Source organism: Thamnophis elegans, chromosome 15, assembly GCF_009769535.1.
Source record: "Thamnophis elegans isolate rThaEle1 chromosome 15, rThaEle1.pri, whole genome shotgun sequence".
Lineage (NCBI taxonomy): Eukaryota > Metazoa > Chordata > Lepidosauria > Squamata > Colubridae > Thamnophis > Thamnophis elegans.
This window is the reverse complement of record NC_045555.1, coordinates 17,797,792-17,813,707: the sequence shown is the minus strand read 5'-3', so window position 1 is coordinate 17,813,707 and position 15,916 is coordinate 17,797,792. Positions and strand designations below refer to the sequence as shown.

The following is a 15,916-nucleotide window of genomic DNA, read 5'->3' as shown; positions in this document are numbered from 1 at the left end:
TCTTCCCTCTGTCGCCCTTCTCTTCTCTACTTCCCCTTCCTCTCTCCTTCTCTCTCCCCTTTCCACTCCTCCTTTCTCTCCTGCTCTCCCCTGCCCTCTCTCCTATCCCTCTCTTCTTCCCTTATCTCTCCCCTCTACTTCACACTCTTCAGCTCATTTATTTGGTGTATTTCAGCTTCTGAGCGAGCTCCATGTTATGTTGATGGTATTTATAATTCCTTTTCAATATACATATTTAATTTTAACATATATCTTCCTCCTTTTTTTAAAGAGAAAAAAGTATACATATATAGTTATTGTGCTTTTAAACCCACCCACCTCCCCCCAGCCTCATTTTGGCTGAGATGTAAACCTGGTTACAATTCCCAGCTATTTTCATCATTATATTTATATAATTATGCATCCTTACACCCCCCACTTTGTGATTCTGTCTTTAAATCTCAATAGTTTCCCATTGTAAGTATATTTCATGTTACCTCTCCGTTTTTCCATATCTTGGTTTAGCTTACCCTTAATTATCTATAAATGGCAATACTTACTGTTCAATGTTCATTACAATTCCCTTAATCTAGTATATAGAATAACAAGTGGTACATATCTCATTTTATTCATCATCTTAGAAGTTCTATATATGCCCATGTTTCGTATATTTTGACCCATGCTTAATTGTCCTTCTATTCTCATGTTCAATCAATTAGCAACTCCATTTAATTATCATGTATAAAAGTGAATCACAAACCTCTGCTTTACAATCTCCCCATATCAATTTCATATCTGTCCATATTCCATATATTTTAACCTTTATTTAATATCTTTCCATTATAATAATCAGTTAGCAACTTAATTTTATTGTCATATTTAGGAGTAAACCCCTTATCTCAGCTTTGTTTTTTCCCATATAACAATTTCTAGTTGTCTGATTTTTTTCCTAGTAAATCTTTTGTCCCACTTTTCTATTCCTGCCTTCCCCCTTTTCTTTGTTTTGACATGTCCACCCTCTTTAATTTTCCCCAAAACACCATCAAAGAAATCTTTTATATTTCCCTTTGTTGGAGCGTAACCTCCTTCTTCAGTTTTCCTTATGTCACTGTCAACCACCGAAACATCTTTTGTCTGCTATTTATTTCTTTTGTTGGGACACATCCTTTCATTTCAATTTTCCCTATATCACTGGCAAGCCCAATGGAGTTTTTTGTCTGCTTTATATTTCCAACCGTATCTTCATTATCTCTCCCCCCCTTCTTCCTTCCCTTCTTCTTTAAATAACTGCTTCTCTGAATTCAGAATTCTTTTTAGGCTTGATTTTAATGATTTATGCATATTTTTTATAATTTCAAGTAGTTCTTTAAATCCACGGCTTTCCATGATGTCCAGTTCCAAAGTTACAGTTACTTATACAGATCTTATTTCAAAGTCCTGGTCCACCTTAAATTTAGCTAATTCAACTAACATAAAAATGGAAGAGAAGCTGGAGCTATCTTGATCTTTTGCAGAAAAAAAAAGAAAAAAAACCTTCGTATTTTCCCAGCCCTTGACCTTGTTATTATTTTTTCCCTTGCCACTCTCCACCTCTTGTTCACCACAGTTGCTCAAAATATATTAATTGGAACACACTTGCATACAGACAACCCAGGGTATGTTTCTTTCGCCTCCTGCTTTTCTAAGTTCTGATTTATGACAGTTGGTTAATTAAAACTTCCCACACAGGCAAGATTAGGTTATCAGTTGTCAGCGAGAAAATAGTGCTTTTTTCTTGATCATTCTCCATCGTTGCATTCCACTTTTCATTAATTGGAGTTGCTTAAGATATATTAGTTGGAAGACATTCAGACGAAGTAATTCCTTTGGAATGTTTGGTTTCTATTTCAAATCCAAATCCAAATTTAGAGTTTGTATTTGAGTGAGTTTGTCACTTCTCTGCTTTCTCCCTTTCTGTCTGAATTGTTTCAAACTAATGTCTTTTTGTGGGGGCTAGTGTTTCAACCCTTTATTTTCCTTTCTTTCTTTCCTTTTGCCAAAATCCAGATCTGTCTATTAATATTATTTGTACTCTCAAGATTCTTTGCCTTTTCCAAGTTTTGATTTATGACTGTGGGTTAAATTAATTTTCTTACTGGTCTTTCATCTTGACCTCACACTCCTGTTCAGTTGCTTTGGCTAGAAGCCAGCTTGTGCAGCCATGTTGCCATGCTGCCGCGGCCGCCCCTACTCCGATTCAAAGGGCAAATCTCTGACCTATGAGGGACCTGTTGCCTCCCCCTGGGTCTGATGAGGTGCTGCCCCTTCTTCGCCCCCCCTCTCGAGGGGGTTCTGATCCAAAAAAGGATCCACGGAGTTGGTTTGCCAGACAAGCTCTTCAGAGCTCACATCCCCCACATCTGTCCAGCTGGAGAACTTCCTGTCCTCCAAAGAAATCCAGTTTGACACTCCTGTTTTAGTATCGTTTTAATCATTTCTAAGTTTTATTTTTAAACATATAGCCTTCAGGAATAACACAATGCATGGTGAGAGGTTGGGATTGTTTTATGGTTTTCTACAGAGAAATTGGGATTTCTTTTGTGTACAGTTATAAGAACAAGTTATTTTTTGAAAGAAATAATTTTGGTAAGTGTTTTGGCCCATGATATGATTTAGAGAATGATATCTCTTTTACATCTTACTCCAGGAACACAGAACAAATGCACTCCTGGATCACACGGATTAATGTGGTAGCAGCTATGTTCTCTGCACCACCATTTCCAGCAGCCATTGGATCCCAAAAAAAATTCACTCGCCCGTTACTGCCCAGTTCTTCCACAAGATTATCACAGGTAAGTGGGGCATCTTTATTCTTCATTCTTTAGTGATTCTAGTATTATTCTGGAGAAAAATTGAATGGGGTTAAGATCATAAGTTCTAATGCAAAGAAAGGGCTCAGAAATAATGAAACTCCCAGAGATGAATAAACTGCCTTGAAATCAGGAAGAGGCAGTTGTGTGTCTATGTTTCTGTGCAAAAATCTAGATTCAAAGAGCTGGCAAGATTGGTAACATTACCACAGATGGCAAAGAGGAAAATGAAGACATGTTGTGAATGCCTGTTGGGGCCTACAATAGAGATCAAGCAGCTTTTCCCCCCCCTTTCTTTCATAGGAAGAGCAACTGAAGAGTCATGAAATCAAATTTAAAGCCATGGCAGCAGAACTCTTGGAGCATCGTTCCTCCCTCCCTGAGAAGAAGGTGAAAGGCAAGGAGTATGAGGAACTGAAGCAGAAAGAGGAGTATCTGATATTTGAAGTAAGTAGGAAGTCATTAAGAGTGAGATCCAAACACAATTCGCAAAGCAATGTTGGAGATGGTAGCGGAAGAGTGATAGGGAAAATGTTTTCATTTACCAGCCCTTCCATCAGGACTGATCTAAAGCCACCAATAGTAATTTGCTGATACCAAAGATATTTGGAGAAGCAGTTGGTGAATGCTCAAGCTCTGGAAGATATGATAGTTTAAAGGGACAGCGTTCCCTGCAGTTCTCATTATTCGCTGCTTCTAAGCACACACTTCCTACAATCTTTCATGGCTTGAACGCCACACTTTCAGTTGCTTTCGGTGCCAGTTTCCCACCCCAGCCCCACCAGGCTCACCTGGTCTGGTGGGGGTGGGGGGGTGGGGAATTGGCTTCTCTGCCACACCACGAACGAACAGAGATTGGCTATCCCCCAACCCCCGCCGCTGCCAAAGTAAATCCCAGGCACTGCGCTGTAATGGACAGACAAAAGCATAGCTTTTGTCTGAAGGAGGAGGAAGAGTGGCGAAAAGAAAGAGGGAAAGAGGCCAAGTAACAAACGCCCCGCCGGCCAGGCACTGAAGTGCCACTGCCAAGAGAGAGAGAGGGAGGGAGGGAGAGGGGGAGGGAGGGAGAGAGAGGGAGAGGGAGAGAGAAATCTAATTCAACCTCTCTGTGTGTTTGTGTGTGTGTATATGTGTGTTTGTGTGTGTGTATATGTGTGTGTGAGAGATCTCCCTCTGCCTCCCTCCCTTTCTCTCTCTCTCTCTCTCACACACACACATACACACACACTAGTGGTGGATTCCAGATCCCGTCGCAACCGGTACACTGCGACAGGGCCAGGCATCCACCACGCTGCTTAGCAGAGCCTCGCACAGGCGCCGTGTGCTGTGTGTGAGTGCGCAAATGGCCCGGTTGGGTTCCGGTACGGTGCCTACTGCTCCCAGCAGGCACCGGTATGCCTGTACCTGGGCGTACCGGCCAGAACTCACCACTGACACACACACATACACACAGAGGTTGGATCAGATTATTCTCTCGCTCTCATCTCATGGCGGTGCACCAGCCATGCTCTCCATCATGGCCTGCAGCTGATCAGAGGTGCACAGGCCTATGCTTTTTGGGTGCCTACCTCCCTCTACCTCTTGCTGTAGGTAGCCTCCACGTGGTCGGCACCTCCTGTGTGCACATGGGGAGGCAGGGCACCCGGATTGGCCAGGCCTTGTGATGAAAAAAAAAAGATCTCCCCCAAAATAAGCCTGAGTGCTTATTTTGGGGCCCCAAAGAAAATAAGACCGGGTCTTATTTTTGGGGAAACATGGTAACTGTTGGTGAAATTCATTTTTTTTACTACCGGTTCTGTGGGCGTGGCAGGGGAAGGATCCTGCTAAATCTCCATTCCCACCCCACTTTGGGGCCAGCCAGAGGAAGTATTTGGCAGTTCTCCAAACTACTGAAAATTTCTGCTACTGGTTCTCCAGAACCTGCTGAATTTCACCCCTGACGGTAACCCTTTTGTTGATTTAATGGGAATAAAATAAGATTTTATGATTTAAAGCAACACATTTATAATCGAATCTGTATCCTCCAGATATTCCGTTCTCATAATCTGAAATCAGCATGGTCAGTTGTGAGACATTGTAGTCCAAAACATCCAGAAGTTACCATGTTACCTCCAATGCCCATGTTATCCCTAGAACATAAACGTAATGTTATCTTATTCAGATTACTCATTATGGGTTACTTCTTGCCTTTTCTTTAGTCAATAGCTGTTAATTAACACATCAACCAAGTGGGGCACCAAACCTGTTGTTTCTTGCTTTCTGCAGAAATTACGCTATGGCATTTATGCTACACTAATGCGCACCAAGTTGAAGACTGGCTCTGAGGATCTGGCCGCTTTGGAAGCCACCCTGTTTGTTACAGTGGGTAGCTCAGAAGACAGCTTCAAGGAGTCCCAGTCCAGCCTTCCCCTGAACCAGGAGCCAGCTGGCACAGGTTCCAAGATAAAATGCAACAATCAGTAAGCTACTAGTAAAGAACAAAGATGATAGATGATCGCTCTTGGCAAAGAAAATGGCATTCCTGTCCTAGAAATTTGCAAATTGTCATTGCTCATGGTCAGGAGGGAAGGGAAGACATTATAAATGGGCCTAATTCTGTATCAACTTTACCAGTGGGAAAATGTGACTACAGTCCTACATTATACGGCCTTCCCAGTATAATCAGGCTATAGTTTATGGATGAAAGTACTAAACTTCACGGTTAAGTAACAGATCTGCATTCTTAATCAGTGCTTCACTGTACCAACTTTTTTCTATCTCTTGCAAAACCAAGGATAGGAAAGTGGAAGAAAGGAGACTACTTCCTTTCCTTTTCTTACAATTTTTGTGATATATATTTTACAGTTTTTAGTACCGGATAGCGCTGAATCACACTGGGGTAGAAAAGATAATTTTGGCATGCATAAGACAGACATGATGCCGAGTAATACTTTTACATAAGAATGCTGGGGGCAGAGGTTCTTCATCATCTCCCTTGCAGATACAATGCAGCACCGTCAACCTGCAGGAGTTGGAAGCTCCTTCTTCCTGGAAGCCCAAATCTTCCACCACCAGCAGCTCTCTTGGAGTGGTTCAGTTATTTTCTCATCAGCACAAGCTGGATCACGACTTATCCTGCTAGTTGTTCACCTCTTACAAAACGGCAGAGGTTGCATATGCTTCAAAGGAACTATCATTAACAGGTAAAATCAGGGCTCGTGGCTGTCTCCCATTCTCCTGTTCCACAGCAAAACACCGTTGTGGGCCTGCTGGTCTTAGGCCTAATTAGATTCTGCAAGTAATTTATGAATTTGAGTGACCAGAACAAAATAGGCTGATTATGTAGTAGGAAAAACTGGCCAGTCTATTGCCTGAGCCTGATGGGGGCCTATTCAGAGGGATGGGGGGGGGGGGATTCCAGATGTCCAGGAGCATTCCCAACTCCCAAACAATTGGTTGCATTAGTATGGTCCTAACAGCTGTATAGATAATCTGGTCCCTTAATTTATAATCTCAAAAGGCTTTTAAGATGCGACTCAAAGCTTGATGACAATGTTATGTATGCCGTGAAAGATAAAAGGACCAAGCTGATCATTGGGGCTGAACTATAAACCACATAAAATTCTGGAGAAGGGGTATAACTACCTATATGGTGGGATATTGCAGGGTAATACCCGAGAGATAAAACACCACTTCCAGAGATCCAGTACTGGATCTGAAAATATGTCAGATTTCTTCTGTTCTATGCGGAGTGTAAAAAAAACAAAACACCAATTGTACAGTTTCTTCTTCAGTTACTTCTACAGTTTCTTCTTCAGTTACTGAAGTAAACCAGCTCAAATATCTACAGTTCTCCTTCAAACTCTGTATTACAGAAATAGGATAAAGAATGTGTTACTGTGAATGCCATAAATCAGGACCCACAGCTTCAGTTGCCTGATTCAAACACAGATAACTGACCACCTCAATATGAATGAGTGGAAAGCACCATATTTTTTTCTCAAAAATCTTTCAGATGTTGGAGAGCCTGTCTTAGATGCTGGATTATGCACATGCACACAAGCACTTGTTCTGAAATGGCCATTAAGAAAAAACACCTTAATAATCCCCCCCAAAGTGGGGCGGTTCCTAGAAAAAGAATTCCCATTCCTTGTCAAGGTACCAGCAATGTAACCCAGGAATTACATGTTTTACACCGAATAAAAAGGTCTGATTGTTTACTTGTAACTGTGATCAGTTGTGCATTCACACATGTAGCTTTTGTCATTTACACAAAAGTGTCGTTTGGAGCCTTGTAATGCCAAGGATTTAATGGTGGCATTGAGGGAAGCCATTATTTCCTACATGTATTCCTGTAGTGTGACCCAACAGCGGAGTTAGTGTCAGACTCAGACAGTGAGGAGGTTGGGGAGGAACATAGGCCAGTCCTGGAGTCTGGGGAAGGTTCTGATGAGGGCTCTGTATCAGAGGCAGAGATAGGACAAGAGCCATCCAACAGTTATCAACTGCCTTTGGAGTCAGAGATCAGTGAGGCAGAACAGCTGAAGCCTGTTCCTGATGTGTGCATGCTCAGAGCTGCCAGAAGAAGGGAACAGCTAAGGAACAAGGGCCGGCTAGGGAGTGGTCGGTAGATGGCCCCTTCCACAGGGAATAAAGAGGAGTGAAAGGGGAGTGGAGTTTTCAGGAGACAATTAGTTCACTTAATTGGTTCGTGACTCTCAAAGACTCCTTGCCAAGTACAGTTTTGCATTTTGAAGATATCGGCCTGGCAGCTCTCCAAGCCAGATAAGGTCTGTGATTCACCTTTGAAAGACTTTGCTGGATGTGAATGAGAGGAATTCATAGTAACTTAATAAAAAGGGGTTTTGTCGGGACAAGGAGTCTGCTTCGGGATTTGGGGAAGCCTAGGCTAGAACATGTACATTATTTAAAAGTATGAGGGGAAAGGAGGGCAATTTGTGTCAATACTCAGTTAAGCAACCCCAAATACAGATGACAATCATGGTCTATGCATATCCTACATAACAGATAGAACTTGTGTAAAGCTGTTTCTCAATACTACACATGCTGGCTTTATGTGGCAGTAATTATTAGAGATGACTAATTGGGATAAAACTGCAGCTGTTTGAAGGAGAAATCTGTAAGAGAAGAGACTTCTCATGGAATTTGAGTGGTGTGATTTCCACTTCCTTCTAGTTCCAATCTGAACCATTGTAAAATTGGGGGTATAGTATGATGGAGGCCTTTATGGGACCTATAGTAGAATCCTTAAGAGTGGCATAGGGCAGTTATTTGATTGACATAAGTTGTGGGTGCTCCATTGCTGGAGGTTTTCAAGAAAAGATTAGACAGCCATTTTGTCTGGGATGCAATAAAATCCCTTGGGCAGAGGGTTGGACTAGTAGACTTCCAAAGTCCTTTTAAGCCCTATGATTCTATAAAAAGTTAATACTCTTCAGGCATCAAGCAAGTGAATGAAGTATTCTAAGAAAATCAGTGTTGGAAAGCAAATGTAACAAGATTCTGAAATGGGTGAACACGCCACAGTACTCATTGTGATCTAACTCCTTGTGGAACATTAAGTGGAGGGGAGTCTCCTTTAAGCATGCCAAAGTCCTCTATGTGGCAACCTAAGATTGTTGTCCTGGATCTTACAGGACCTCATGTCTGACAATTTGCAGTACGAATGTATGTGTATATAATTCACTTTTAACCATTAACAAAACGGAAAGTAAATGAACAGAAAAAAAGTCCAAATCAAATCAATATTTGGTGTGGCCACTCTTTGCCTTCATAACAATATCAATTGTTCTAAGTCGGGTGTTAGCAACCTGCGGCTCCAGAGCTGCATATGGCTTTTTCATCCTTCTGCTGTGGCTCCTGGCACCCTGTTGTAGCAGAGGGATGAAAGAGTTGTCACCCTGTTGTGGGAGTGGTGATGGCCATTGCAGAAGCAAAGCTCCCATTCACTTGCCGAAACAGCATTCTGCTTTCGGCGCGGTTCATTTGCTGTTGCTGCCTACATGGCCTGCCCACTGCACAGTGAAATTCATCGTGCTTCCCAATGGGGAAGATGGGGTCCCCCTCTTCTCAGAGCACCATCATTAGCTCGCTCTCGCCTCCAGGATGTCAGTTGCTTTTCCTGCAGAGCCGCCAATGTTGTGATGATCCAGCCTCCCTGCTGGTCTTTGGTGAGCTGCTCCTGGGCTCATCGACCTCCAGATGCCAGATCCCATCACCCAGCAGAGGGAAAAGCGGGGGAGACAGAGGGAGGGAAAGAGACAGAAAGGGGTGAATGAGGGAAAGAAAGAGAGAGGGAGGGAAGGAGGGGAAGAGAGGGAGGGTGGGAAAGGGGAAAGAGGGAGAGAAAGGGGGGGAAGAGACACATATACAGTATATTACAGAAGTGAGTACACCTTTGGATATTATCATTTAGAGGTGTACTCACTTTTGTTGCCAGCAGCTTAGACATTAATAGCTGTGTGTTGCGTTATTTTGAGGGGTCAGCACATTTACACTGTTATACAAGCTGTATACTCACTACTTTACATTGTAGCCAAGTGTCATTTCTTCAGTGTTGTCACATGAAAAGATGTACTTAAATATTTACAAACTCTGAGAGGTGTATTCACTCCTATGATATACTGTTTGTGTGATGGTCCCAAAATTAAGAAGGGCCTTCTCTTTAGCCAGATTCAATGCCCTTCCAACAGCTGTTACTGAAAGAAGTTACAAAAAAAAAATCCCTTCAAACAAAGACTATGCCATGCAGTAGTAGAATGATTGAATTGACAGGACATGTGAACATGCCAGAAGCTATCATTTCCATTTTTAAAGTCATTCTACCTAAGTCATTCTCATTCATTTTATCTTAAAATGCTATTATTGGACCTGTCGACTCATTCTACCCTGAAGTACTGCTGAATAGTCTGCACTTTATGCCATAGGGGTGTCAAACTCGATTTCATTGAGGACCACATCAGAATTGTGTTCAGTGGTGGGATTCAATTTTTTTTTACTACCGGTAAAAAGGGCATGGCATGGCTTGGTGGGCGTGGTTTGGTGCACATGGCAAGGGAAGGATACTGTAAAATCTCCATTCCCTCCCGATCATCTGGGATTCGGGAGGCAGAGAATAGATGGGGGTAGGGCCAGCCAGTGGTGATATTTACTGGTTCTCTGAACTACTCAAAATTTCCGCTACTGGTTTTTCAGAACTGATCAGAACCTGATGAATACCACCTCTGGTTGTTTCTGACCTTTGGGGGTGTGTGGCCAGCTCGACGTCACTGGTGTTGGGGGAGCCTGTGGTGGCCTGAGCACTCTGCCAGCAAAACGGGCTCTCAAGCTCCGTTTTCAGCTGTGACATCCTTCTGCAACCGTCTGCCAGCAAAAACAGAGCTTGGAAGGCCTGCACGCAGCCCTCTTAAGCTTCATTTTCACTGGCAGAGATACTGTGGGCTGGTCCTTCACTGTTTCCAGTCCAGGGTGGCCCCACGGGCCAGATCTAAGCACCCTGCAGGCAGGCTCCACCTCCCAGGCTTTGAGTTTGATACCCCTGCTCTAACCCATCTTAAATATTTGTAGATATTTCAGAATACACAGAGGGAGAAAATACTGTACAAGTATTATGCAATTGTGCAAAAATGCTATAAACTAGGAATGTTTTCAGAAATAGTAGTAGTTTAATCAATCAACAAAATAGTAAATGAATAAAAGAATTCCAAATCAATATTTGGTGTGCCTTTGCCTTCAAACCACCATCAATTCACATCATAAGGTAAAGATTCCCCTCGCACATATGTACTGGTCGTTCCCAACTCTAGGGTCCAGTGCTCATCTCTGTTTCTAAGCCGAAGAGCCAGTGCTGTCTGAAGAGATCTCCATGGTCATGTGGCCGGCATGACTAACCACTGAAGGTGCATGGAACACTGTTATCTTCCCACCAAAGGTGGTTCCTATTTTTCTATTTGCATTTTTATATGTTTTCGAACTGCTAGGTTGGCAGAAGCTGGGACAAGTAATGGGAGTTCACTCCATTACGCGGCGCTAAGTATTTGAACCGCTGAACTTTCTGATCGACAAGCTCAGCATCTTAGCCATTGAGCCACCGTGTCCCCAGTTCACATCATACGCCATGGAAAAACAGCACAGGAACAAAACAATTGTTATACTGCATCAGCAAGTTCTCTCTCAGGCAGATTTTAAAGCAGACTCTGCTTTCAAAATGTGCTGTTTAATCTCTTTTGAAGAAGCACAAAGAAACAGGTGACATTGAGGACCATTGACAGTGGTCGGTCAAGGAAACTTAATGCAGTATATGAACAACACATCATGCTTCCTTCCCTTCAACATTGGATGATTTCCAGCAGTGCCATCAGCAGAAAATCATCAGAATCCAGTAGGACCCAGGTACACCCATCTACTGTCCAAAGAACTCTGGCCAGAAGTGGTCGTCATGGAAGAATTATGGCCAAAAAGCTATACCTATGTGAAAACAAGGCTAAGCATCTTGACGCTGCATAAAAAGATAGGATAGGAACCGGGGTGTGGAAAAATGGCAGCAGGTGATGTGGACCAGGATGGATTTTATTTAAATCAACTGGATTTAAATCATAATTTTTAAAGAGCAGCTGTCATCTCTGTCCCACGGCAGTTCCTTCTCTGACCTGCTGTTGACTCACCGACCATCCCATTCACTTTAATGGGACGGCTGGTGATGCGGCAGTGATACAACAAGGTAAGGGACATGGCAGGCAGCAGGTGATTGGATGCCTGCTAACAGGTGCTGCCATGATGTATCTGAAATGACAGGTGCTCTTTAATATTACATTTATAAGCTGCTTAGAAGGTTTCACTTTCATTTTTACTGCTTTCCCTTCCTCCTCACGCTTAGAGCCTGGTGGTACAGGTGCATTTCTCTTCGAACAATCATACCGTTTGTAGTGTACATAGATTTGCAAAACAATGGGATAAAGGAATATTCCTGAACTTTGATTTATGATTTATATCTCATGATTAGTGTGAAATTGTGTGAATGAATCAATGCAGTTCATGTTCTCCCAGCTTGCAGAGCTTGGATTTATTGAATGAGTTTACAAAAAATGTAAATATTGCAGAATAAACAGCCTCATGCTACACAACTAAGCCCCATTTCATGCTGAATAAACAATTATTAGTGTCTCTTAAATAGAAAACTATCTTTAGATAGATTTTTACTCCAAAAGCATTTTATTAAAATAAATTTGATAAAAATAAATCATTTTCTTAAACGTTAAAAAACATTTTTTATCCACCCTGCTCTGGACAGATGAGTCAAATTTGAAATATTTGACTATAGCAGGAGGCAGTTTATTTGCTAAAGGGCTGGAGAGCGGTATAACAATGAGTATCTGCAGGCAGCAGTGAAGCATGGTGGAGGTTCCTTGCAAGTTTGGGGCTGCATTTCTGCAAATGGAGTTGGAGATTGAGTCAGGATCCATGGTGTCCTCAATGTTGAGAAATACAGGCAGGCACTTATCCATCAGGGAGCCGTTTGATTGGCCCCAAATTTATTCTAAAGCAGGACAATGGCTCCAAACATATAGCCAATGTAATTAACTATCTTCAATGTAAACAAGATCAAGAAGTTCTGGAAGTAATGTTTTGTCCCCCTCTAGAGTCCTGACCTCAACATCAAGTCTGTTTGAGATTATATGATGAAACACAAGAATTTGACAGCCTACACCAGGGGTGTCAAACTTGATTTCATTGAGGGCCACATCACGGTTGTATTTGACCTTGTAAGGCCGGGAGGATATGGCCTGGATGGGCATGGCCAGCTTGACATAATTTGTATTGGGGGCTTGTGGCCCGAGCGCTCGTGGTCCTCTGGAGCTCAGTTGTCGCTGGCAGAGGGTTGCAGGAAGTCGTCGCAGCCTAAAACTGAGGACGGGGGCTGCACGCAGTCCTTCCAACTCCATTTTCGCTGGTAGAGGCACTGTTGATTGGTCTTTCGGTGTTTCCAGGGCAGCCCTGAGGGCCAGATCTAAGCACCTGGTGAGCTGGATCTGGCTCGCAGGCCTTGAATTTGACACCCCAGGCCTACATCCATAGATCTGTGGTTAGGTTCTCCAAGATGTTTGGAACAACCTTGAAGGAACCTTGCCAAGTTTCTTCAAAAACTGTGTGCAAGTGTACTTAGATGAATTCATGCAGTTATTAAAAGCAAAGGATAGTCACCCCAAATATTGATTTGATTTGGATTTCTCTTCTGGTATTTTCCATTTAGCTAATTGTTAAAAATAAACTATTAACACTTCTATTTCAAAAAGGTTTAATTTACAGTATTTTTGCACAACTGCCTAACACTTTTTGCACAGCACACACATACACACACACACTTTCCATTTTATTTTAATAAATTGTGATTTCTGTTCTATAACCAAATAAAGATTTGATTGATAGTAACCACAGAGAAAATGGAAAGGGAAGATGCTTCTTTTTAAAAGGTTTATAGCAGAGGTGAAATGCAACTGGCTCAGACCATTTTGCTCAAACTGTTAGTAAAAAAATGCTACCGTTTTCCAGTGTGTGATGTGGGAGGGGCTACCCGTGGGATATCAACACAGCCTGATGGGTCCAGAGACTGAGGGAAATTCTTCACCATGCCTCCTTCTTCCCTTGGCTCCCCAGTTTCCTTCAGTCTTTGGTCCAAGCAGATTGTGTTTTGGCTCCTGCTTGAGGAAACCTACGGTCTATTCCAGTGGTTCCCAAACTTGGCAACTTTAAGACTTGTGGACTTCAACTCCCAGAATTCTCCAGCCACCAATTCTGGGAGTTGAAGTCCACAAGTCTTAAAGTTGCCAAGTTTGGGAACCACTGGTCTATTCCAGTGAGGCTCCAATGCTACCTTGATGACACTGTGGTGCAGGCCCAGTCCCCCTCACAGGCGCTTTGGATCTACTTCCAGGGCACAGCCTCGACCCGCAGGTCTGAGGTGTTGTGTCTTTCCTACCTGCTACCTTGAAAGCTAGAGTTACCCCTTCAGCCATCGGGAGGTGGATTACACAGGCCATTGCCATGGTTACGAAGTTTTGGGTTAGGCCCCTCCCCTAGGGATTACTGCCCACTCCACGTGGAGCGTGGCAACAGCAGCGTGGTCAACTAGTTTAGTTAGTTTAGTTTATTAGTTTTGTATGCCGCCCACTCTCGGAAGACTCCGGGCGGCTTACAATAAAAAAGGGAAGGGGGATACAAAAATAAAACAGCAGTTTAAAATTACAACAACAATCACAACCTAGGGTGGGGCTGGACAATTCAACAGCCCCCGTTCAACTAGGGCTTCGTTTGAGGACATTTGCAGGCTGGCCCTGCGGTCTGCCCTGTTGCCATTTATTCGCCATTACCAGCTGGATGCCTTCACATCCGCTGAGCCGTCTTTTGGTCGCAGGGTTCTCCAACAGGTAGTAGCCACCACAGCTTCTACGTCCTAGGTTTCCCTCCCTAGGGACGACATCCCATGCATAGCCCCTCCCACATCTCATATTGGAAAAAGAATGTTGGTCCTTACCTGAGCGTTAATTTCCTGTGTGGATGTGGGAGGGGTTACATCCCTCCCTAGCAAGACGTAGTCAGTCAGGTGAAGGGCTGGGGGTGCCCTGGTTGTTTCAATTGTACCTTTCAGGTGGACTGCCTTTCCACACCCTTACGGAAACTGGGGAACCAAGGGAAGGAGGAGGCATGGCAAAGAATTTCCCTCAGTCTCTGGACCAATCAGGCTGTGTTGATATCTCATGCTTAGCCCCTCCCATTCAGGTAAGGACCAACGTTCTGTTTGGGCGAATTGGTATTTCCAATGATCAGCTGTGATGCATGATTAATATTAGCTAGAAAGCAGGATTTCCTGCTCTCTAGCTAATCTAAATCGTGTGGCACAGCGGATTCCTCCCCTTGCTCTTCTACTTACCTTTGCAGGGGTGCTCAGTAGCAGGCTCCGCCCACCATGTCCATTTTTATCGTTTTTGATGCTCTGCACATGTGCAGAGGTGGCATGTGCACCCACATTTGCAAAACGGTAGCGAAGGTAAGTAGGTTTTGCCCCTGGTTTATAGTGACTTTGCAAGGAACAAAGGTAAAGGAAGTTAAGAAATTAATGGTAGAAAACAGCCAACTGAAGCAATATAATTAAAACTAAGGTGAGGAAAAAGAATTTTCTACATTAGACTAGGCTGAAGCATTTTGGTGAAGAGTGAAAAAAATACATTTAAGCAAGAGAGGTAGAAAATTTTTATTCAGCACAGGAAATCTGATTCTGCATGCTAAGTAACGTACAATTATTTTCATACATCTTATTTTAATCTGACTTTACATGTTGATTAGTCACACACAATGTTATTAATACAAGAAAGTGGCATTCACCTTCACTAATCTACAATCTTATGTTCATTTCAGCCACATTTTAAAGGCACACAGGTATGAGGAAGTTTTGCAACTCTACATTATAAAGCCAATACAGGATGAACCTTTGACTAAAACTTTTTAAATGCTAACACATTTCACTTTGGTGGTGGTGTTGTTATTGCTGCAACATATTGCTCTTTGTAACTTTTCCTTTCCCAGATCAAATCATGGCTAAAGAAAACCTCCTTGAGCAATACACACACACAAAGAGATCTTAAGCAATTTTGGTTATTTTCCCCTCCCTCCTGGGCCATGAAATTTATAATTTTATGAATAAAGGAAATTCATATGCCAAAAGAGATTTAAAATTAAAAATAGTTATTTCAAACTGTGCTTTAATTAGCAAGGATAGTGAGTTTATTCTTATTGGGAGAATTAATCATTGAAACACTATAAAAACAAAGTTTATTTTATGTAATCCATTTATATAGCTACCTAAGTGGCACACAACCCAGGGCAGCCTAAATCAACAATAAATAGTAAACTGAGTTATCCCCCTCATCAAATGCATTCTGCAGTAGAAGACTTGTATTTGTATTTTATTATTTGTATGCCGCCCTTCTCCGGGAGGACTCAGGGCGGCGAACAATTCAAGGGGGAAAAAGGGGAACATAAAAAGACAAAATACAAATAATAAAAGTAAACAACAGTCGCACAACCATACATGT

The 15,916-nt window shown here is 42.6% G+C and overlaps 1 protein-coding gene across 1 annotated transcript in view; it reads left to right on the top strand.

Annotated features, from left to right (window-relative positions):
* Positions 1 to 5,291, top strand: part of PSD (pleckstrin and Sec7 domain containing) — a 70,450-nt gene extending 65,159 nt beyond the window's left edge. Inside the window, exons 14-16 of the mRNA XM_032232155.1 lie at positions 2,666 to 2,810; positions 3,132 to 3,275; positions 5,094 to 5,291. Coding sequence (XP_032088046.1) covers positions 2,666 to 2,810; positions 3,132 to 3,275; positions 5,094 to 5,291 — 487 coding nt within the window. The remainder of the gene's footprint in view (positions 1 to 2,665; positions 2,811 to 3,131; positions 3,276 to 5,093) is intronic.
* The last annotated feature ends 10,625 nt before the right edge of the window (positions 5,292 to 15,916 follow it).